General features: G+C 45.8%; 1 protein-coding gene across 4 annotated transcripts in view; it reads right to left on the bottom strand.

The window, feature by feature from the left end:
* LOC137334860 (DENN domain-containing protein 5B-like) overlaps nucleotides 1-24541 on the bottom strand; it is a 246399-nt gene that overhangs the window by 9199 nt on the left and 212659 nt on the right. For all 4 annotated transcript variants that reach the window (XM_067999894.1, XM_067999892.1, XM_067999893.1 and 1 more), the window contains 6 exons: nucleotides 22835-22956; nucleotides 12913-13058; nucleotides 9176-9294; nucleotides 8320-8507; nucleotides 5233-5315; nucleotides 2563-2689 (listed from right to left, as the gene is read on the bottom strand). In XM_067999894.1, the coding sequence (XP_067855995.1) occupies nucleotides 2563-2689; nucleotides 5233-5315; nucleotides 8320-8507; nucleotides 9176-9294; nucleotides 12913-13058; nucleotides 22835-22956 (785 nt within the window). The remainder of the gene's footprint in view (nucleotides 1-2562; nucleotides 2690-5232; nucleotides 5316-8319; nucleotides 8508-9175; nucleotides 9295-12912; nucleotides 13059-22834; nucleotides 22957-24541) is intronic.

A 24541-nucleotide genomic window follows, 5' to 3' on the forward strand; every position in this document is an offset into this window, starting at 1 on the left:
TTCACCAGATCCCTCCCCCTGTCTTACTAGTTTAAAGTCCTGTTGACAGCCCTATTCATCCTTTCCGCTGGGACACTGGTCCCATTCCAGTTCAGGTGGAGCCTGTCCCAGGGGTGCAGCTCCTTCCTGTCCCAGTACTGGTGCCAGTGTCCCATGAAATGGAACCTCTCCTTCCCATACCAGTCTTTCAGCCATGCATTCACCTTCCTGATCTGCCCATCCCTATTAGCATGTGGCTCGGGTAGTAATCCCGAGATTACTACTAGTGAGGTGCTGTTTTTTTTAAATTTAGTTCCTAACTTCTGATATTCCCTTAGCAGGACCTCCCTCCTTTTCTTCCCTATGTCTGTGGTCCCAACATGGACCACGACAACTGGATCTTCCCCCTCCCTTTGCAAGTTCCTCTCCAGTTGTTCCGAGATATCCTGTTCCCGTGAATATTTATTTAACAAACAGTTAAATAAACCATTCAGTAACCAAGTAAAGCACTCACACACTCTGCTTTTCATCTTACTGTTTTACTAAGAAACGCACAAAAAGGTTAAAGTTCACATGCACACGCCCTGTGACTATGAGTATTGACATCAGGCGTCCAACAACGGTGTCTATTACTCATTTTTTATTTAAGAATCAGAAATGCAATTACCCACATCTGGATTCCCAATTATCCACATGTGGCTAGTGGCTAACGTCTTGGACAACACTGGGTCAGCTGGACCGAAGATCTTCTCCTGCCTGAAACTGTTACTAATGCAGCACTCCCTCAGCACTGCACTGAAGGCTCAGCCTAGACCACGGGCTTAAGTCCAATCTGAGGTCGAGCGAGCAGGTCCAGCAGTAAAATACCTTATGCAAAAAACTCGGAGACTAAAATTGAGAGAAGTGATGACAGAAACGTAATGCACCATTTAGTCTGAATGTTCTACACAGAAGACTGTACAAACGCAACTCTTTCCAATTGTATTTCCAAGTTGGCGTTCAAGGGCATTCACTTTTATTCCACAAGGTGGCGCTATGGTGCCACCTCCACAATGCAAGGCTGAGAATTTTGTTCCCGATTGCAGTTCTCAGCTGGGGACAGCAGTGGGATGTTACAATTGGCCTGAGTGTCCCCTATGCTAATACTATAAAAGAAAAAGAAAAAAAAAAATTGGCCAGAGCTTCTATTAGAAAATAAAGCCAGGATGGATCTTTCCAAGTTAAATACTCTCCTTTGGTAACAAAGACGAGTCGATTGACATTTATCCCACCTCAAGGTCTCTAGTTCAGAGTTATACCCCCTGTTGCATTAATCTACATGGGCAAAACCTCTCACTTAAATACCTCTTAGAACGTTTATCATCAATAACCAGAGGGTTAAAGCTGCTGCTTGTCGATGAGTCACAGCCACTGTTAGCAACTGGAGCCAAATATCACTTCAAATGGCCTTCATGGTACAGTGCTCTCAAGGGAATGTGTTAAAAACGGTTTTGGGTTAGAAGGGGTGGGTGGAAGAAGGGGTGGCCACAACTTTACGCCTGGCCCACAGAGGGGAAACTTGGCCAGCGTTCCTACTGTGGTTATAAAGTGAGCCCTGCTGGTAAGTGCAGGGGGGGGGGGTGAAGATCAGGCCCCTCCGCGATGTCCTCCATTGATTTATAGCCTGCCGACACCCAATAATGGCCATTTAGAGAAGGTACCACAAGGCAACCAACAGCGACCCAGGGAAGAGTCGACGCAGTCAGGAGAGGGAAGGAAATTGGAGGGGGGAAATGAAAAACAAAAGCTAGCAGTGAACACTAAAACAGAGCTAAGACCTTGCACATTCCAGAGTCACCAGTACAGTACCCGTGGGGGTTGCATTCAAACTACAACTACAGTGCCAGTCTGAAGCCCTATCGCCTGATGCTGTAGTTATGGTGTGAATGCAGCCTCGGCTGACACAAGAATGAATTGGAGTGAGACTCCCTGGAAGAGGGCATCTCAGTCCGCTTCGTTCCGGAGTCAGTTCCAGCGTTCCCACTTGTTACACACATTGTTAGTATGAGTGCAAAGCTTTGCAACAACTCTGAACTTGTGTAAATGCATCACGAGTGTGTTCATTTTAGTGCATTAGTGAAGGGGGGGAGGGGGGAAGATTTCAGTAACTTGGTACAGGTGAGGAGAACAGGCTCCAGTTACAAAGCTCACTCAGGGTTGTTTGTACCTCCACTTATTATTTCTTTCTGCAAATTTTCTTTCCCTCATCTCAGTTCCACAGTGTCAGCAGCCTTAAGGTACCCTGACTGAATGGTATCCAGTAATCGTTCCTAATGGCCGTTCAGTGATTGATTTCCCCTTCCCTAGCCCAGAAATGGTATGGCCCGTTGTGTTGTCCTGAACCCCACCACATCTGGAACCAGCCAGTTCAGCACAGACCAGCCACTGAACTTTGAGGCTCAAATGTGCACTGGGAGATGCCTTTACACATTGGGCCATTGAGGGAGCATATCTCCGTTCAATATAAGGTCGGTAGCTCGCTCAACGAGGTGACTATCTGTGAGTCTCTAGCGTAGGAAGACCACAAGCTTTTCTGGCGCTCACCTATAAAGTCCCAGATGAAGACATTCTTCTGGAAGAGCCGAGCAGACTTGAATCCATGGTGAAAGACTTGCTCCAGGGCAGAAACCAGGCCGTTCTCTCCACACAGCAGAATGGTCAGACTGCCTCTCTGCGGAAACACAACCAGTTGGGAGTTCTTGAGCACAGGCTACAGAAACCTTTACAGTCAGGAACTGAACAAGCTCTTGGCCCATGGTGGGTTTATACCTTGTTGTAAGCAGACAAGTTTGAAGCAGAGAATCTGTTCAGGGGAAAGGGGATCGTGGAACAAAGAACTTGTGAATGAAAAGCCTCGGCCTTTCCTTACAGAGTGATCCCCTTCTAGCAGTACCTGAACCGGACAGGGGGTGAGATAGGGGCGGAGGGAGCAATCACGGCACAAATTTCAGAGATTAGTTTTGCCTCTTATAACAACTCAAAGGACTTAATGACCTCCCTAATTAACACCTCCACATCATGAGGAAAGCAAAACGGACTTTGAAGGCACTCTTAGACTAGGAGAATGCAGTCACTCCCTCCTTCTACTGCACTTTTCACAGTAGACAATCTATTAACCGACAGCATCACAGACTCACAACAATGTGGGTTTAAGAAATGGGCCGTCAAGTTAAGGCTCCCAGTCCTGGCAAAGTAAAAGTAGGAGACAACGATTGAAAATCATGAACAGCGTGTGTCTAAATTTCCCCATCAGGAGCGCAAACTTGAAACATTCCCCCTTTGGTCCGTAATTTTAACCTAACTTGCCGGGCAGGAAACCCACGGGATCGGGTGGAATGCCAGTTTCACACCCCGCCCAATATTACTCTTTATTGACTTTAGCAGAGAGTCAAGTGGGGTGGGGTTTAAAACCAGCGTTGCACCCAATCCCGTCAGTTTCCCGGTGGGCAGGTTAGGTTAAATCGGCCTCTTATTTCCGTACACCATTTCCTGTCCACATACTTCACTTTCTATTGTCACGGTTTTTGGTCACGGTTTTTTGCGTCAACATTTAATGGTGAAAATGCCGATGTAACCAATTATAATGGGAATCCCCGATGTTCGCAGCTCCCTTAAGTTGTAGGCTGTGGGCACTAGGTGTCACAGTAGCTCCACTGTATCCTGTCCTCTGACACTACATGAGCAACGCCACAGTACATCTACTGGGTAACAAAGAAATGTCACCTTCTCCTCCTGCTGATGGGAACTTGACCTTTTAACAGGTCAGATTTATAAATCTGCAAATGGAGTCCTAATCAACCCCAAGCTGACCTTTGTCACCTCCAGACTTAACTATTCCGGTGCTCTCCTGGCCAACCACCTATGCTCCACCCTCAGTAAACTTCAGCTCATTTAAAACTTTGCTGCCCAGATCATATCTCGCAAAAAGCCCATCATCCCTGTCCTCACAGATCAAAGTTGGTTCTTGGCGCCCACATACCTCAAATTTAAAACTCCCAACCTCTCGTCTAAATCCCTTTATAGCCTCGCCCCTTCCTAGCTCTGCAACTTGCTCTAACACTTTAACCCACCCCCATCTCTGCTTCTTTGGTTCAGCAACCACTTTTCTACGTCAGTCGCTATATAAATGCTGGTTATTGTTGTAAATATGAATTGGACAATTATTTCACTGGGTCTGAATACCAATATTCAACCTCAACTTACTTGCTGCACTTTCTGTTAAATAAAACCCATTATTTTGATTTGATATTGGTCCACGCTGCCCGCCCAATGGCCTTGTGAGTAAAAGCAGTGTGTGTGGTACTGAACCATGCAGACCAGAAGGTGCCCAGGTTCGATTCTTGGTCTGTGCTGAATTAGCTAAGCTCAGCCAAGACAGTAGTTGGGCACCATAATTGGATCTGCCTCACCCACCCCAGCCTGGGAGGGGGAGAACTAAATCTGGCACAGTTCCCGCTCCTGATCGTTGACCAGTGACCGCCCCCTGTTGGAAAGTGCGTGCGAATGTTGGATGGGATCAGGATCAAGCTTGGCTGCGATATGCTCCAAGGCCCAAAGAAAACTGACGTTCCCGATCTGGGCTCAGACGTCATGAACGGATACCTGGGCGAGGTAACAGAGGCCAGCTGGCACTCACAAACTGCACCCAGTGACAGTCAGCCCCATTGAGAGAGAAAAGAAAGAACTTGCATTTCTACTGCGTCTTTCGTGACCTCAGGACGTCCCAAAGCGCTTTACAGCCAATGATGTACTTTAGAAGTGCAGGCACTGTGGGGACACGCAGCAACCAATTTGCGCACTGCAAGGTCCCACAAACAGCAATGAGATAATGACCAGTTCATCTGTTATTGATATTGGTTGAGGGATAAATATTGGCCAGGACCCTGGGGTGAACTCCCCCTGCTCTTCTATGAAATAGTGCCAGGGGATCTTCTACATCCACCCGAGAGGGTGGATTAAAGTCTCATCTGAAAGACGGCACTTCCGACAGTGCAGCACTCCCACAGTACTGCACGGAAGTGCCAGCCTAGATTATGTGCTTAAGTCCTTGGAGCGGGGCTCGAACCCACCACCCTCTGACTCGGAGGTGAGAGTGCTACCACTCAGCCAAGGCTGACACCTAAGGAAAGAAAATTGGGGAAAAGAAAATCCGTCAGCTGATGCTCACCGACATAGTCACCGAGACTCAAATATACAATTTTTTTTGAAACCTACCTCTTTTTCCGGCTTATGAAAGTGTTTCACAATGTTATTTATAGATTCTCCAATTCCTTCTTGGATTTGTCCAGCATTGGGTTCTGTCAGAGGAAAATGAAAAAGATTAACTTGAGCTGCCGGTTTTCCATGGGAGAAATGATGATGGTGCTTGCCTTGGCGAACGGTACACCAGTGACCTGCTTGATAAATCTGTGTATTGCAGACTGACCGAACATAGAATCTTACAGTGCAGAAGGAGGCCATTCAGCCCATCATGCCTGTGCCGGCTCTTATTGGATCTATCCAATTAGTCCCACTCCCCTACCCTTTCCCCATAGCCCTGCAAATTTTTCCTTTTCAAGTATTTACCCAATTCCCTTTTGAAAGTTACTACTGAATCTGCTTCCACCGCCCTTTCAGTCAGTGTATTCCAGATCATAACAATTCGCTGCATAAAAAAGCTTCTCATCTCCCCCCCGGACCTTTAGCCAATTATCTAAAGCCTGTGTCCTCTGGATACTGACCCTCCTGCCAGTGGAAACAGTTTCTCCCTATCTACGCTATCAAAATCCTTCATCATTTTGAACACCTCTATTAAATCTCCCTTTAGCCGTCTCTGCTCTAAGGAGAGCAACCCCAGCTTCTCCAATCTCTCCACATAACTGAAGTCCCTCAGCCCTGGTATAATTCCAGCAAATCTCTGCACCCTCTCCAAGGCCCTGGTGTTGCTGATGCTCTCCTTGGCAGCTTGGAATGGGCCAGAAGTATAGAACGTCAGGGCAGCAGTGACTTAATTGCCAGATTCCAGTTGCCGGCACAATTCAGTCACTGCCACCCTGGTGAAATGGAGCAATGTGGTCAACTCATCTCTGGTCCCAGCAAATCTGACTCACACCCCTCCTTTCACCCTCATTCTCCTCCTCCAAAAACTCACTGAGAGAGGATCAACGTTAATAATCCCCTCCCTATTCTGATTTCCGATTGTAACGATCAGAAATCCAAAGAAAAATTACACTGTGAAGAATCCACCCATCAGAAATTCCTGCAGCTCGAGCAACTAACTTTCTCCAAGACCGGAAGGTGCCTGGTCTTCCTTGCCCGGTAAATATGGGCACGGGGTATTCCTCGCCATGCCCCCCAGCGGTTTGCCATATTAAAATGAAGCTCTTGCACAGAACGTGTCGGAGCACTTTAGGCCGGCCAGGAGGTTACGCACTGCACCATTTTGGAGGGGAAGGAACCTGGTGATCTGAACCTGGGCCTGATTTCCCTGCTGGCATGGTCGATTCTGTCACTGGAAATAAATGTACCTTCATGGCACTGATTTAAAAAGAAATACAATGCTTTTATTTATTTATTTAGTCCACCAGATTTGGTCACCCACATCCACCAGACGTGAGTTTCCAGAATTCAGAGCTGGAGCTCCAGTCTCCGGGACTGTCCGGAGTGGGGATCGAACACTGCACCTTCTGACTCAGAGGCGGAATGCTACCTCTAAGCCAAAGGCTCGCTCCCATAGGACGTGTAGTGCCAGCTGTAGAGACCAAATCGAGCTTACTTTGCGGCCGTCTTATAGATCAGTCACTCTCCTTGGAAGAAAAGGGAACTTATTTTTGGTGATCATCAGGTGAGGGATTGTTAGTGCTGAGGAACGGAACACTTTCCAGTCAAGCACTGAGTGTCCTGCACTCCCAGGTCAGGTATAGACGGCACAGGAAGATGCAGAGTAAAGCTGCCTCTGCTTTGCCCCAACAATATGCCTCAGCCCCAACCTCTTCTAACATTGAGTCCAATTAACTTAATGGGATCTGGACCACACCCTCCTCCTCCCACGCCTCTCCTCCGTCGTCCTGCTGGGTGGGACTGCCCTCGCCTGGTTCCATTTTTATCTATCCAGTTGTTGCCAGAGAATCACCTGCAATGGCTTCTCTTCCCGCTCCCGCACCTTTACCTCTGGAGTCCCCCAAGGATCTATCCTTGGCCCCCTCCTATTTCTCAACTACATGCTGTCCCTCAGCGAGATCATCTGAAAACACAACGTCAGATTCCACATGTATGCTGATGCTACTCACCTCTACCTCACCACCACCTCTCTCGACCCCTCTACTGCCTCTGATTTGTCACGCTGCTTGTCCGACATCCAGTGCTGGATGAATAGAAAATTCCTCCAACAAAATATTGGGAAGACTGAAGCTATTGTCTTCGGTCCCCGTCACAAACTCCATTCCCTAGCCCCAGACTCCATCCCTCTCCTTGGCCACTGTCTGAGGCTGAACCCGACCGTTCACATCCTTGGCGTCCTATTTGACCCTGAGATGAGCTTCCGACCACATAGCCTCACCATCACCAAGACCGCCTACTTCCACCTCCGTAACATCGCCCGTCTCCACTCCTGCCTCAGCTCATCTGCTGCTGAAACCCTCATCCTTTCCTTCGTCACCTCTAGACTCGACTATTCCAATGCTCTCTTGGCTGGCCTCCCACCTTGCACCCTCCATAACCTTGAGCTCATCCAAAACTCTGTGCCTGTATCCTAACTCGCATCAAGTCCCGTTCACCCATCACCCCTGTGCTCGCTGAACTGCATTGGTTCTTGTTTTCAAATCCTTCCATGGCCTCGCCCTTCCCTAACTCTGTAACCTCCTCCAGCCCTACAACCCTCCAAGATCTCTGCGTTTCCCCAATTCTGGCCGCTCGCGCATCCCCAATTTTAATCGCTCCACCACTGGCGGCCGTGCCTTCAGCTGCCTAGGACCTAAGCTCTGGAATTCCCTCTCTAAAGTTCTCTACCTCTCTCTCCTCCTTTAAGATGCTCCTTAAAACCTACCTCTTTGACCAAGCTTTTGGTCACCTGTCCTATTATCTCCTTATATGGCTCGGTGTCAAATTTTGTTTGATAGCACTCCTGTGAAGGGCCTTGGGACGTTAAAGGTGCTATATAAATGCAAGTTGTTGTTGTTATACTAGGCCTGATGTGAAGATCTGGTGCCGTGAGACTTCCTCCCAGAGACGGCCTCGGACCCCATGGATTTAGTGCGTCCGGGGAGCCAGATCATTGACCCGATTCGCGAGCTATAGGGCAGGTGTTTGCCTCAGTGCACTCACTGGCTGTCTTCCCTCCGAGGGACGTGGTGCTCAGTCGCCGTGCGATGGTCGGGGATCGTAGCTGAGGCGGAGTGCGGCACTGTTTGCTCAGGTCCTCCTCCACGACCGGGATGATGAGTTCGCCCACCAGGATCCTCTCCAAACTTCCGTCGTCTACTCCTTTCCCGAGCCACCTCCCGCAGGGGAACCTGACACGATGTGATACAGGAGTACAAGCCATTAAACCAAACCGTGGTTTCACTGGATTAAAACATTTTGTTTTCTGGGGATCTGAAGCAAACGTTGCCAGTTTCTAAAAGACGATCTTGTGTTGTAAGTTCTTTCAACGATCCACTGCAACTCCCAACGCCCTGCTACAGGTCACCCCTCACTCTCTGTGGTCCCTAACTACCAGAATGTATTAGCACATAATGTGTTATATGTATATATATGTATATATATACACACGTGTGTATATGTGAGTGTGTATCTCTCTAATATGACTGTGTAATATATCTGTGTATGTATATATATTTGTATGTATCTGTATGTATACATATGTGTATATGTAGATGTATCCATATACACACATATACATCCATGTATATGTATTTCCCCTGTCCTTTTCCTGATTGTACTAATATGCCTGTCCACCTCTCTTGTTGTGGAGAAGAGTCCGTACCCAATACAACTGTTCTCTCCAAAGATACTGCCTGATCTGCCTTGTGTTTCCAGTGTTTTCTGGGGTTCATTTCAGATCTCCAACAGTACTCTTCTTTATATGCGATGTTGTCCGGGATTGCAGGCAGCCGGGCCCAGCGAATTCTGCAGACCGGCCCGAAAGAAAGTGTTTTCTGTGATGTTGTTAAGTCCTTACCTGTAGGTGTGCCCAGTAATCTCGTTCCTGACCATCACACAATCCACCAGCCACTTGGCCAAAAGCCCCGAGTTGTCATGTCCGATCTGAACCGTTGTCAGTTTGCCCAGATTCTGGCACTGAAAGAGGAGACATTCGTTAGCAATTCACAACCCACGACAGGAGGGCAGAGTCTGCTCTCTGGGACAGCCTCCATTCCTCTCCCCTTCCTGCTGACTCTCCTCGAGATCCTTTTTCCAATGGAAATTTGCTTGACCTATTCGTACTTGGGTTCAATCCATGATGTGCCATCTCTGTTCTTGCAATGAGGCTTCGAAAAAAGATCCTGGCAGCATTAGGGGTGCTACAATTAGCCTCTGTACCCCTGAGGCTTGGGGAGGGGGGGAGGGAGGGGAGGGTTGAAGAAATTAGCCACGATATAAAGGGCAAAAAGGAGGAGGAATTTCTGTAATGTGTTCAGGATAACTTTCTCGACCAGTAGGTTTCCAGCCCAACGAGGAAGGAGGCATTGCTGGACTCGGTTCTAGGGAATGAGGTGGGTCACGTGGAGCAAGTGTCAGTGGGGGAGCATTTAGGGAGCAGCGATCATAGTATCATAAGGTTTAGAACAGCTATGGACAAGGACATGGACCACTCTAAAGTAAAAATACTCAATTGGAGGAGGGCCAATTTCAATGGGATGAGAACAGATCTGGCCCGGATAAATTGGAATCATAGATTGGCAGGCAAAACTGTAATTGAACAGTGGGCGGCCTTTAAAGAGGAGATGATTTGGGTACAGACAAGGTACATTCCCACGAGGGAGAAAGGTAGGGCAACTAAAGTCAGAGCTCCCTGGATGACAAAGGATAGAGAATAAGGTGAAGCGGAAAAAAGGGGCATATGACAGGTGTCAGTTTGATAACACAAGTGAGGACCAGGCAGAATATAGAAAGTTCAGAGGGGAAGTGAAAAAGGAAATAAGAGGGGCAAAGAGAGAGTATGAGAATAGACTGGCGACCAACAAAAGTCTTCTACAGACATGTTAACAGTAAACGGATAGTAAGAGGCAGGGTGGGGCCGATTAGGGACCGTAGAGATCTGCTCATGGAGGCAGTGGGCATGGCTGAGCTACTAAATGAGTACTTTGCATCGGTCTTTACCAAGGAAGAAGATGCTGCCAGAGTCTCGGTAAAGGAAGATATAGTTAAGATACAGGATGGGCTAAAAATTGATGAAGAAGAGGTACTAGAAAGGCTAGCTGTACTTAAAGTAGATACGTCACCTGGTCTGGATGGGATGCATCCTAGGTCCCTGAGGGAAGTAAGGGGGGAAATTGTGGAGGTACTGGCTATAACCTTCCAGACATACTTAGATACGGGGGTGGTGCCAGAGGACTGGAGAATTGCAAATGTTACACCCGTGTTCAAAAAAGGGTGTAAGGATAAACCCAGCATCTACAGGCCAGTCAGTTTAACCTCGGTTCAGGGGAAACTTTTGGAAATGATGATCCGGGAAAGAATTAACAGTCACTTGGACAAGGGTGGATTGATTAGGGGAAGCCAACACGGATTTGTTAAAGGCAAATCGTGTTTAATAGAGTTTTTTGATGAGGTAACAAAAAGGGTTGATGAGGGCAATGCAGTTGATGTGGTGTATATGGACTTTCAAAAGGCGTTTGATAAAGTGCCACATGGTAAGCTTGCTATTAAGATTGCGACCGATGGAATAAAGGGGACAGTAGCAACATGGATACAGAATTGGCTAAATAACAGTAAACAGAGAGTAGTGATGAACGTTTGTTTTTCGGACTGGACGGAGGTGTACAGTGGTGTTCCCCAGGGGTCGATGTTGGGACCACTGCTTCTCTTGAAATATATTAATGACTTGGACTTGGGTGTACAGGGCACAATTTCAAAATTTGCGGATGACACGAAACTTGGAAGGGTAGTGAACAGTGAGGAGGATAGTGATAGACTTCGAGAGGATATAGACAGGCTGGTGAAATGGGCGGACACGTGGCAAATGAAATTTAACATGGAAAAATGCGAGGTGATGCATTTCGGTAGGAAAAATGATGAGAGGCAATATAAACTAGAGGGCACAATTCTAAAAGGGGTGGAGGAACAGAGGGATCTGGGGGTATATGTGCATAAATCGTTGAAGGTGGCAGGGCAGGTTGAGAAAGCGGATAAAAAGCATACGGGGTCCTGGGCTTTCTAGAGGCAAAGAGTACAAAAGCAAGCAAGTCAAGATGAACCTTTATAAAACACTGGTTCGGCCACAACTGGAGTATTGTGTCCAGTTCTGGACACTGCACTTTAGAAAGGATGTGAAGGCCTTAGAGAGGTTGCGGAGGAGATTTACTAGAATGATTCCAGGGATGAGGGACTTAAATTACGTGGATAGCCTGGAGAAGCTGGGATTATTCTCCTTGGAACAGAGAAGGTTGCGAGATTTGATAGAGGTATTCAAAATCATTAAGGGTCTAGGCAGAGTGGATAGAGAGAAACTGTTCCCATTGGCGGAAGGGTCAAGAACCAGAGGGCATAGATTTAAGGTGATTGGCAAAAGAACCAAAGGCGATTTGAGGAAAAACTTTTTTACACAGCGAGTGGTTAGGATCTGGAATGCATTGCCCGAGGGGGTGGTGGAGGCAGATTCAATCATGGCCTTCGAAAGGGAACTGGATAACTACTTGAAACGAAAAAATGTGCAGGGCTATGGGGATAGGACGGGGCAGTGGGACTAGTGGATTGTTCATGCATAGAGCCGGCACGGACTCGATGGGCCGAATTGCCTCCTTCCGTGCTGTAACCTTCTATGATTCTATAATTCCACGATCCCCACTCCTGATTATTGCCCATTGATTCCTGTTGGAAAATGCATGTGTGGATTCAGGTGAGGACAGGACCAACTTCAACTGTAATGCTCTCCAGGGTTGAAAGCCCCACTTGCAATAACCACACATGGAGAACAGACGAGGTACTGAAGGGCAACCAGCACTTGAGAAACCAAATCCCAGCAAAGGTCAGCTCCATAACAAGAGAGGTGATTTGAGAAAATTGAGAAAAAAACTCTACATTTGTACAACAAAATATATTCAGTACCCACAGGAATTTAGGTGAAGGACTAAGGCCTACTGCAAGGGACCAAGGTCAAAAGAATTCCACACAACCAGAGACGTTTACAGCATAGAAGGAGGCCATTCGGCCTATCATGTCCGTGCTGGCTCTTTGGTCAAGCAATCCAAAACCAATCTCATCGTCTTACCCACTCCCTATAGTCCTGTATCTTCCTCTGCTTCAAGTATTAAACAAGAAGATGAGGTAAATTGCGAACTGATCAGGTGACACCAAGCTTGGGTTTTAAAGACCGGACTGTACTAGGTGAGGAAGACTCAGTGAGGTGAAGAACTCCCCCGTTTTAGGGGTCCTGGAATGAAAGAGTTAGAATTGGATATGGTGGGTCTTGAAGGCTGATTCTACTATTGGATGCTCTCAGGAGGCCCAGGCCTGTGGGCCCTGGGTTCAAGCCCCACCCACTAATTCCAATGGATGGGAAATCACAAGCAGTGGGCACACGATGACATGGCTTGTGCTCACTACAATCGCCAATCCTCGCTGGGGAGCGCCCGATCGCAGAGTTAGTCCTTTCAGTTAAACGCAGCGAGGCGAAAGAGTGAGTGCGGTCTTTGAGGATTGATCACAAAAAAAAAAGGAATTAAAGTAAGGGAGAGCCATGTGCGGTGTACCAACCTCGAAAGTCATCTCCAAGACGTTCTTGGGGATCTGCATCACCCCAGTGTCCCCTAGCTCACCCGAGACACCGATCCAAGGATTGGAGGTGGTGATGGAGTTACTCAGCTTTTTAATGGGGATAACGACAGCTCTGTACGGGATCACTGCGGAAAACAACAGGAGAAGTGGCACAAATCACGGTTAGAACAAAAATAAACCCCTCCCCCACAGAACAAACTCGCCCATCTCTCGCTGGCTTCGTACGTGAAGCTATTCTCATATGTAAGGCTCAGTTGGTAGCACTGTTGCCTCAGAGTTGGAAGGTTGTGGGTTGAGCACATAATCTAGGCCGACACTCCAATGCCAGTACTGAGGGAGTGCTGCACTGTCGGAGGTGCCACCTTTCGGAATAGACGTTAAACTAAGGCCCCATCTGCCCTCTCAGGTGGATGTAAAAGATCCCATGGCACTATTTCGAAGAAGAACAGGGGAGTTCTCCCCATTGTCCTGGGCAATATTTATCCCTCAACCAACACCTATAAAAAAAGATGATCTGGTCATTTATCTCATTACTATTTGTAGGACCTTTCTGTGTGCAAATTGGCTGCTGCGATTCCTACATTACAACAGTGACTGCACTTGAAAAAGTTCTTCATTGGCTGTAAAGTGCTTTTGATGTCCTGAGGTTGTGAGAAGCACTATATAAATACTAGTCCTTCTTTCTTTTTTCTTGTATATTAATCACCTACCAATGGCAGCAGGGCATGCAGTACTCCCACTGCCAATAGCACCCTACAGTATAAAAGGAGGGAGGGGGTAATAACTGAACCCCAATACCCCCCACCCTCCCCGGGGGCCACGACTGTCCCTGGGCTACAAGAGCTTGCTGCGAGCCTCCTAAACAAATAGTCTAATTTAAAATTCTCATCTGTGCATTCAAATCCTTCCACGGCCTCACCCCCTCCATATCTCTGTAACCTCCTCTAGATCCACAACCCTCTGAGGTCTCTGTGCTCCTCCAATTACGGCCTTTTGCGCATCCCCGATTTTAATTGCTCCACCATTGGCGGCCGTGCCTTCAGCGGCCTAGCCCCTAAGCTCTGGAATTCCCTCCCTAAACCTTTCCACCTCTCTCTCCTCCTTTAAGATGCTCCTTAAAACCTACCTCTTTGAACAAGCTTTTAGTCACCTGTCCTAATATCTTCTTACGCGGCTTGGCATCAAATTTTGTTTGATAATCGCTCCTGTGAAGCGCCTTGGGACGTTTTACTATGTTAAAGGCGCTATATAAATGCAAGTAGTTGTTGTGGAGTGATTGAAGGAGTTCCAACCCCGGGGGTACAAATGGCGGGGATTGTCTGAATATTCACCTTCCAATGAACCTAATAAGGTTTGGCAGCACCCTGGTAACAGCCAGAAGAGCACCCACGATAGTCATGGGTTCTCCCTCAGGGTGGCACTTTAAAAGCACCTAAAGGAGTCCCATTATGATTTTGAAACCGTGTTGAGAGACAAGATTAGAATCACAGGGTCTAATTTCTGAATGTTACATTATGTATATGGGTAAGTGCTGCTTAAATCGCAGGACTCAGCTGTCAGTCCGTATCGCTAACTGAAAGGGCCCTCTGCTCAAAGTGACGCTGTCAAGGCTCCCAGTTACAAAGGAGGAGTTCACAGAGCTGATAAATATTTATTCATACTTTGTCACTTTTGTAATCGACATTAATTTAGTAGCTGCTGCAAAACAATGAGATGCAAATTTATGTCTGAAATGGACCACTGATTAAATAAGAGAATCCCATTGTTCAGGAAACGGGCCCTTCTCATTCTTACACAGTAATCGACAAATTGTAACGATTATTTAATTACAGCGCTCCCAGCTGTCCACTGGATCATTCAGGGAGAAACAGATATCTGCCTCCGTCTCTGAGTCATTGAGCTGGAGTGCGAGTTGGAGACACTCCGACACATGAGGGAGGGGGAGGAGTATCTGGACAGTTTGCTCCAGACCTCGGTCACACCTTGTAAAGAGGTACAGGATCAGAACGGTGTTGGTGTGACCGATAGCGTACAGAGTAAGAGGAACCCAGGTGAGATCGAGAACGAGGATCTGCAGAAACTGATCCTATCCAACAGATTCAATGTACTCGCTACCTGTGAGGATAAGGATAAAGACTGTCGGAAGGACAGCCAGAACGGTGAGCATGGCACCTTGGAGCAGGCTGTCCAAAGTGGGGAGGAGGAAGAGGAGAAGCATGATGTGGTAGTTGTAGGGAAATCAATAATTAGGGGGACAGATAACATCCTTTGTAAGCAAGATCGAGAGTCCCACATGGTATGTTGCCCACCTGTGCCAGGGTGAGGGACATCTTGAACCGGCTTGAAAGGATACTGGAGAGGGAGGGGGAGGATCCAGTCGTTGTGGTCCATGTTGGGACGAATGTAGGAAAGAGTAGGCAAGAGGTCCTGTTCAGAGAGTATCAGCTGGGAGCTAAATTAAACAGGACCTCAAGGGTTATAATCTCTGGATTATTACCCAGGCCACGTGCAAATTGGCATAGGGATAAGCAGATTAGGGAGATGAACAGGTGGTTGAAGGAGTGGTGTGGGAAAGAGGGGTTCCATTTCATGGGACACTGGTACCAGCACTGGGACAGGAAGGAGCTGTACCGCTGGGACGGGCTCCACCTGAAGCAGGCTGGGTTCAGGGTCCTAGTGGAAAGGATAAATAGGGTGGTCACAAGGACTTTAAACTAGTAATTGAGGGGGAGGGCTCAGGTGGAAAAGGTAGTATAAATAATAATTCTAAAACAAACAAAAAGGAAGAGAGTAAAGTGATAGTCAGAAATTATGCTTTAGGCACTACAGGTGAAGGGAAAACTAAAAGATGTAAAGTAATTAAATCAGGAAAGAGAAATAAGAAATGTGTGAAAAAACATTATAGCAGAAAGCCAGGTTCGGGTGTGTGGCCCAAATAAGCGTTCTTTATATAAATACACAGAGTGTAAGGAACAAATTGAACGAATTGCAGGCCCAAATTCAACTTGGAGGGTCCGACATGGTAACCATTACTGAGACATGGCTGCAAGATGGTCAGGACCGGGAACTGAATATAGCAGGTTATAAGATCTACAGGAAGGATAGGAAAACTGGTAGAGGGGGAGGAGTAGCCTTAGTGATTAAGGATGAAATTACTTCAATGATAAGAGAGGATATAATGAGAGGTAAGCAGGCAGTGGAGACTTTATGGGTAGAATTAAGAAATAGAAAAGGATTTAAGACTGCAGTGGGAGTTGTGTACAGGCCCCCTGGTAGCAGCTGTGAAGTGGCAGAATGTATAAATGCAGAGATTAGACAAGCATGTAGCAAAGGCAGAGTGGTTTTAATGGGGGATTTCAACTTTCATATTGATTGGGATAAGCAGACGAGCTCATGTCAGAAAGGTAGCGAATTTCTTGAGTGTGTTGAGGACAGCTCTCTGCAACAATATGTCCAAGAACCAACAAGGGGGCAGGCCATTTTAGATTTAATAATGAGTAATGAGTCTGATTTAGTTAACAGCCTAACGGGTGCGTGAACATTTATCTAATAGCGATCGTAATATGATTGAGTTCAACGTTGTGTTTGAGAGAAACCCGTATCAGCTACTAAAATTCTAAATTTAGGTAAGGCCGACTTCATCGGGATGAGACAGAGACTGTCCACAGTAAACTGGGCAAATCTGTTAATGGGTAAAATGACTGATGATCAGTGGGAGGTGTTCAAAAAAAGAATTTAACATGATACAGAACCAGTTTATAAACCTAAGGGGCAAGAGCTCTACTTGCTAAAAAAAAACAGCCACGGATGACAGAAGAGGTAAGGGACAAAATAAAACTAAACAAAAAAGATACAAAAATGTGGGCAATGTGGTAAATGTGTAAATGGACTTCCAAAAGGCATTTGATAAAGTGCCACATAATAGGCTTGTCAGCAAAGTTGAAGCCCATGGAATAAAAGGGGCAATAGCAGCATGGATACGAAATTGGCTAAGTGGCAGGAAACAGAGTGTCATGCTGAATGAATGATTTTTGGACTGGAGGAAGGTATACAGTTGTGTCCCTCAGGGGTCGGTGCTGGGACCACTGCTTTTTTTGATATCTATTAATGACTTGGACTTGGGTGTACAAGGCACAATTTCAAAATTTGCAGATGACACAAAACTTTGAAGTGTAGCAAACGGTGAGGAGGATAGTGATAGACTTTAAGAGGACATAGACAGGCTAGTGGAATGGGCAGACACATGGCAGACGAAATTTAACACAGAGAAGTACGAAGTGATATATTCTGGTAGGAAGAACGAGGAGAGGCAATATAAACTAAAGGGTGCAATTCTAAAAGGTGGTGCAGGAACAGGGAAACCTGGGGGTATATGTGCACAGGTCGTTGAAGGTGGCAGGGCAGATTGAGAAAGCAGTTAAAAAAGCATACAGGATCCTGGGCTTTATAAATAGAGGCGTAGAGTACAAAAGCAAGGAGGTTATGATGAACCTTTATTAAACACTGGTTCAGCTACAACTGGAATATTGTGTCCAATTCTGAGCACTGCACTATAGGAAGGGTATGAAGGCCTTAGAAAGGGTGCAGAAAAGATTTACGAGAATGGTTCCAGGGATGAGGGGCTTCAGTTACGCGGATAGACTGGAGAAGCTGGGGTTGTTCTCCTTAGAACTGAGAAGGTTGAGAGGAGATTTGATAGAGGTGTTCAAAATCATAAGGGGTCTAGGTAGAGTAGATAGAGAGAAACTCTTCCCATTGGCAGAAAGATTGAGAGCCAGAGGACACAAATTTAAGGTGATTGGCAAAAGAACCAAAGGCGACATGAGGAAAAACTTTTTTACGCAGCGATTGGTTATGATCTGGAATGCGCTGCCTGAAAGGGTGGTGGAGGCAGATTCAATCGTGGCTTTCAAGAGGGAATTGGATAAATACTTGAAGGGAAAAAATCTGCAGGGCTGCTGGGAAAAGGCGAGGGAGTGGGTCTAACTGGATTGCTCCTGCAGAGAGTAGGCACGGGTTCGATGGGCCGAATGGCCTCCTTCTGTGCTGTAACCATTCTATGAAATGCAAAAAATAGCACAGATCCTGGCAACTGGGAGAGATACAAAGAACAGCAAAGTGTGACAAAACAGATAGTAAGAGCTACAAAAAGGGAGTATGAAAAGAAACTTGCAAGGGATATCAAAATCAACACAAAAAAAATTTACAATTATATTAGGAAAAAGAGGATGGTCAAGAGCAATGTGGGCCCCTTCAAAACTGATAATGGTGATACTGTAAATGAAAATAAGGAAATGGCGGACATGTTAAATAATTTCTTTGCATCAGCATTTACAATAGAGGAAGAGGATAATATGCTGAACACCCTGAGGAAACTAATTTTGAATCAGGGACGGGACGCACCATAATTAACTTAAGCAAATTAACAGTAATGAAGAAAATAATGGCACTAAAGACTGACAAATCCCCAGGACCAGATGGTTTCCATCCCAGGGTTTTAAAGGAAGTAGGTGAGAACATTGCAGAAACCCTAACTATAATCTTCCAAAGTTCTCTCGATTCAGGAACCGTTCCTTTAGATTGGAAAATTTGCACATGTCACTCCACTATTTAACAAAGGTGAGTGATGGAAACCAGGGAAATATAGATCAGTTAGCCTAACATCTGTTGTCAGGAAATTATTAGAGTCTATGATTAAGGATAGAGTGACTGAACATCTTGAACATTTTCAGCTGAGAGAGCCAGCATGAATTTGTAAAGGTTAGGACATGCTTAATGAACCTGATTGAATTTTTTGAAGAGATGACTAAAGTAGTGGACAGGGAAATGTCTATGGATGTTCTTTATATGGACTTCTAGAAGGCATTTGACAAAGTCCCTCATAAGAGACTGTTAGCTAAAGTTGAAGCTCATGGAATAGAGGGCAAATTATTGACCTGGTTAGGAAATTGGCTGAGCGGCAGGAGACAGAGAGTAGGGATAATGTGCAGGTACTCAAATTGGCAGGATGTAACTAGTAGTGTCACACAGGGATCTGTGTTAGGGCCTCAACTATTCACTGTATTTATTAACAACTTAGATGACGGGATAGAGAGCCACCTGTTCAAGTTTGCCGCTGACACAAAGATAGGCAGCATTGTAAGCAGTGTTGATGGAAGCATAACATACAGAGATATTAATAGATTAAGTGAATGGGCAAAACTGTGGCAGATGGATTTCAATGTAGGCAAGTGTGAGGTCATCTGCTTTGAACCTAAAAAGGATAGATCAGAGTGCTTTCTAAATGATGAAAAGCTCAGAACAGTGGAGATCCAAAGAGACTTAGGGGTTCATGTACATAGATCATTAAAGTGTCATGGACAGGTACAGAAAATAATCAAAAAGGCTAATGGAATGCTGGCCTTTATATCTAGAGGACTGAAATACAAGGGGGTAGCTGTTATGCTACAGCCGTACAAAGCCCTGATTAGACCACAGATGGAGTACTGTGTTCAGTTCTAGGCACCGCATCTTAGGGAGGATATACTGGCCTTGGAGGGAGTGCAGTGTAGATTTACTAGAATGATACCTGGACTCCAAGTGTTAAATTACGAGGCGAAATTAAGGGATGATTTGATCGAAGTTTTCAAGATACTAAGGGGAACTGATAGGGTAGAGAGAGAGAAACTATTTCCGCTGATTGGGGAGTCGAGGACTAGGGGACATAGCCTAAAAATTAGAGCCAGGACTTTCAGGAGTGAAGTTAGGAAACACTTCTAAAGGATGATAGAAGTTTGGAACTCTCTTCCACAAACGGCAGTTGATGCTAGCTCAATTATTAATTTTAAATCTGAGATTGATAGATTTTTGTTAACCAAAGGTACTAAGAGAAATGGGGCCACGGTGGGAATATGGAGTTCGGTCACAGATCTCATTCAATGGCAGAATAGGCTCGAGGGGCTAAATGGCCTACTCCTGTTCCTATTACTCCTTGGTTTTAAATGGGAAATTACTCTGTCTGCCTTTATTAGAGGTAAGATCCTGGTTCCTTTTTATCTCCCCATTGGGTAAGGAAAAGATTGGAAAGGACTTGCATTTATACAGCGCCTTTCACAATCTCAGGACTTCCCAAAGCGATTTACAGTCAATTAAGTACTTTTGAAGTGTAGTCACTGTTATAAGGTAAGAAACGTGGCAGCCAATTTGCGCACAGCAAGGTCCCACACACAACAATGTGATAATGGCCAGATGAGGTTTTAGTGATGTTGGTTGAAGGATAAATATTGGCCAGGACACCGGGGAGATAAGTGATAGTGGCAGCGTGAATACAAAATTGGCGAAGGGACAGAAAGCAGAGAGTAATGGTGAACGGTTGTTTTTCAGACTGGAGGGAAGTATACAGTGGTGTTCCCCAGGGGTTGGTATTGGGACCACTGCTCTTTTTGATATATATTAATGACCTGGACTTGGGTATACAGGGTATAATTTCAAAGTATGCAGATGACACGAAACTCGGAAATTTAGATAACAATGTGGAGGATAGTAACAGACTTCAGGAGGATATAGACAGACTGGTGAAATGGGCAGACACATGCCAGATGAAATTTAACAGAGAGAAGTGTGAAGTGATACATTTTAGCAGGGAGAACGAGAAACTAAAACTACAATTTTAAAGGGGGTGCAGGAACAGAGAGACTTGGGGGTGTATATATACAAATTTTTCAAGGTGTCAGAACAAACTGAGAAGACTGTTAAAAAAGCATATGGGATCCTGGGCTTTATTAACAGAGGCATAGAGTACAAAAGCAAGGAAGTTATACTAAACCTTTGTGAAACACTAATTAGGCCTCAGCTGGAGTAATTGTTCAATTCTGGGCACCACACTTCAGGAAGGATGTCAAGGCCTTAGAGAGGATGCACAAGAGATTTACTAGAATGGTACCAGGGATGAGGGACTTCAGTTTCATGGAGAGACTGGAGAAGCTGGGTTTGTTCTCCTTAGAATAGAGAAGGTTAAGGGGAGATTTGATAGAGGTGTTCAAAATCTTGAACGGTTTTGATAGGGTAAATAAGGAGAAACTGTTTCCAGTGGCGGAAGGGCCGGTAACCAGAGGACACAGATTTAAGGTGATCGGCAAAAGAACAGAGGTGACATGAGGAAACATTTTTTTACGCAGTGAGTTGTTATGATCTGGTATTCACTGCCTGAAATGGTGGTGGAAGCAGATTCAATAATAACTTTCAAAAGGGAATTGGATAAATACTTGAAGGGAAAAAATTTACAAGGCAATGGGAAAAGATCAGGGGAGTGGGACTAATTGGATAGCTCTTTCAAAGAGCTGGCACAGGCACGATGGACTGAATGACCTCCTTCTGTGCTGTAACATACTATGATACTACTATGAGCTCCCCTGCTCGTCTCCGAAATAGTGCCATGGATCTTTTAGGTCCATTTGAGAGGGTAGACAGGGTCTCAGTTTAATGTCTCATCCAAAAGATGGTACCTTTGACGATGCAGCACTCCCTCAGTACTACACTGAAGCGTCAGCCCCGTGTTCAAGTCCCACTCAAGTCCCTGGAGTGCGACTTGAACACACGACCTTCAGACTCAGAGGCGAGTGTGCTACCAACTGAGCCAAGGCTGGCACTTAGAAGTATTCAAAGTGGGACTTCCCCACCTTCCCCAACCTTTCTTCCTCATTTCCTGAAGGTGGTGACTCAAGCTGGGGTACAGTTCCCCATTCCCTAGCAGCCTTCCCGTACCTCAACAGAGTGGCTGTTCTCCATGCATAGCGGGCTGGCCTGATCCTGCCCTCTGACAAATTCTACACCAGTTTTGCTGGACAGCCATCAGGAGAAGATTTAATTTCCCCCCGCTTTCCAGCTCAGAGAGCTATCGTCACACCCCAAGTGCTGCCCCAGGTGTCAATGGATATCTCAGCAGAGACTGGGGAACTGAACACAAGAGCTTTCCATAACAAGCTATCGGGCAAGCTATGACTTAACGTCATGACTGTAGAATCCAATCGGACAGCAGCAGCACCCTGTGAGGTCACTGCCTCTACCAACCAACACTCATCGCTGGCCATTGTACGTCCATTCTGAACTGATTTAAAACATATTGAAAACCCCAGATGTGAAGGCTAGGGCCCATCATATAGGACATGAGAAAGCTTGAATAGGGAAGAGATGAAGTGGTAAGTCGTGATTAGGTCATGGCAAGCTTGTGTTTGAGCATGTAGATTGGGAAAGGAAGGGAAGATTCAGGGAGGTTAGGAATTCCACAGATCTGAGGCCTTGGGAAAGGATGAGAGGGAGTTGGAAATTCCAGGAGAGGAGGGGAGAAAATTGAAAAATAAAATGCAACAACCATCATATTTTGATGTACAGCGAATGTACTTAGCACCCACCATGACCTCAGTTAAAAGCCCGGGCCCGATAGCAGGGAAACACCAAGGATGAAGAGAAGGCAAGTAGTGATGAGGTGATGCCAAGTTTGGGTCTTAAAAGCTTGAAGTTTGACGGAGAAAAAAAAACTGAGAGAGGTGAGGAGTGTCACAGTTTTGGGGCCTGAGCAAGAATGAGTTAGAGTGGGAGGTAATGTGATGAGGTTTGATTTCATGGAATCTTACAGCACAGAAGGAGGCCATTCGGCCCATCGTGTCTGTGCCGGCTCTTTGAAAGAGCTATCCAATTATCCCACTCCTCCGCTCTCTCCCCATAGCCCTGCACATTTTTCTTTTTTAAGTATTTATCCCATTCCCCTTTTGAAAGTTACTATTGAATCTGCTTTCAGGGAGTACATTCCAGATCGCTAACAGCTCACAGCATTAAAAAAAATTCTCATCTCCCCCCCTGGATTTTTAGCCAATTATTCCAGTACAGTTATCTTGTCTTGTGACGTGACGCTGTCCCAACTTACTGATTGTCGTGAATACACTCGTAAAGCAGAAGTAGTCCACGGCGTTAAGTGACAACAGGTGGTAAAGGAATTGCTCCTTCTCCTCCTCACAGCGCAGGAAGGCATAACGCTTGTACAGCTTCCTGTCGACAGAAAAGAAATTCAGTCAACACCAGATGAACAACAACTTGCATTTATAAAGCGCCTTTAACATAGTAAAAAGGCGCTTCACAGGAGTGTAATCAGACAAAATTTGACACCGAGCCATATGAAGAGATATTAGGACAGGTGACCTAAAGCTTGGTTAAAAAGGTTTTAAGGAGCGATTTCAAGGAGGAGAGAGAGGTGGAGAGGCAGAGAGGTTTAGGAAGGGAATTTCAGAGCTTAGGGCCTAGTCAGCTGAAGGCACGGCCGCCAATGGCGAAGGAAATCGGGGACGCTCAAGAGACCAGAATTGGAGGAACGCAGAGATCTCGGAGGGTTGTACGGCTGGAGGAGGTTACAGAGATAGGGAGGGGCGAAGCCATGGAGGGATTTGAACATAAGGATTTTAAAAACGAACAGCACGAAGTGCCCGTGCCCTGCCTGACCATGAGATATGATGTGGAGATGCCGGTGATGGACTGGGGTGGACAAATGTAAGGAATCCAACTGTTGGACTATAACCTGGTGTTGTAAGATTCCTTACATTTGACCATGAGATAGACAGGTAGAAATGGTGACCAGCACATATCTTCACACTCCCATTTCCTCTCCTTATTCCCTCATCTCCTGAATCCAGTAACTTGTTTTGTTTTTCCTCAAATATATGATGTAATGTGATGTAGGACAGTGTATAATATACTAGGGAAAATAACTTAACAATACAGAAGTCAGTTTTAATATCTTTGTATTGTAAGAATGTGTTGTGTGTGATAGAGGCGAACACATGGTTTAGATTAGGTCGTTCGCAGAGGAATGCTCAGTAAGCAGGTGAATGCAATATAAGAAGCATCAAAGGCTTTGTGTATGAATCATACCTAGTTTGGAGCCAAAATGTCTCGGTTTCAGCTGTTATCATTCTATTAAGGTGTGATGTCTATAACCATCCAAAATTTTGCTCTCTTCTACATAAGTTAGACTTACATTCCAGTGAGATTGGAGTGTATGTAATGTGATTTTGCCATCATAATCTCCCAAACGTCCGTAGTTACAGGGGTGGTGCCAGAGGACTGGAGAATTGCAAATGTTAAACCCTTGTTCAAAAAAGGGCGTGAGGATAAACCCAACAACTATAGGCCAGTCAATTTAACCTCAGTGGTGGGGAAACTTTTAGAAACGATAATCCGGGACAGAATTAACAGTCACTTGGACGAGGGTGGATTGATTAGGGAAAGCCAGCACGGATTTGTTAAAGGGAAATCATGTTTATCCAATCTGATAGAGTTTTTTGATGAAGAGAGGGTAGATGAGGGCAATGCAGTTGATGTGGTGCAAATGGGCTTTCAAAAGGTGTTTGCTAAAGTGCCACATGGTAGGCTTATCATCAAGATTGCAGCCCATGGAATAAAGGGGGCAGTAGCAACATGGATACAGAAGTAGTGGTGAACGGCTGTTTTTCGGATGAAGGGAAGTATACAGTGGAGTTGCCCAGGGGTCAGTGCTGGGACCACTGCTTTTCTTGATATATATTAATGACTTGGACTTGGGTGTACAGGGCACAATTTCAAAATTTGCAGATGGCACAAA

This window comes from Heptranchias perlo, chromosome 18, assembly GCF_035084215.1.
Source record: "Heptranchias perlo isolate sHepPer1 chromosome 18, sHepPer1.hap1, whole genome shotgun sequence".
Lineage (NCBI taxonomy): Eukaryota > Metazoa > Chordata > Chondrichthyes > Hexanchiformes > Hexanchidae > Heptranchias > Heptranchias perlo.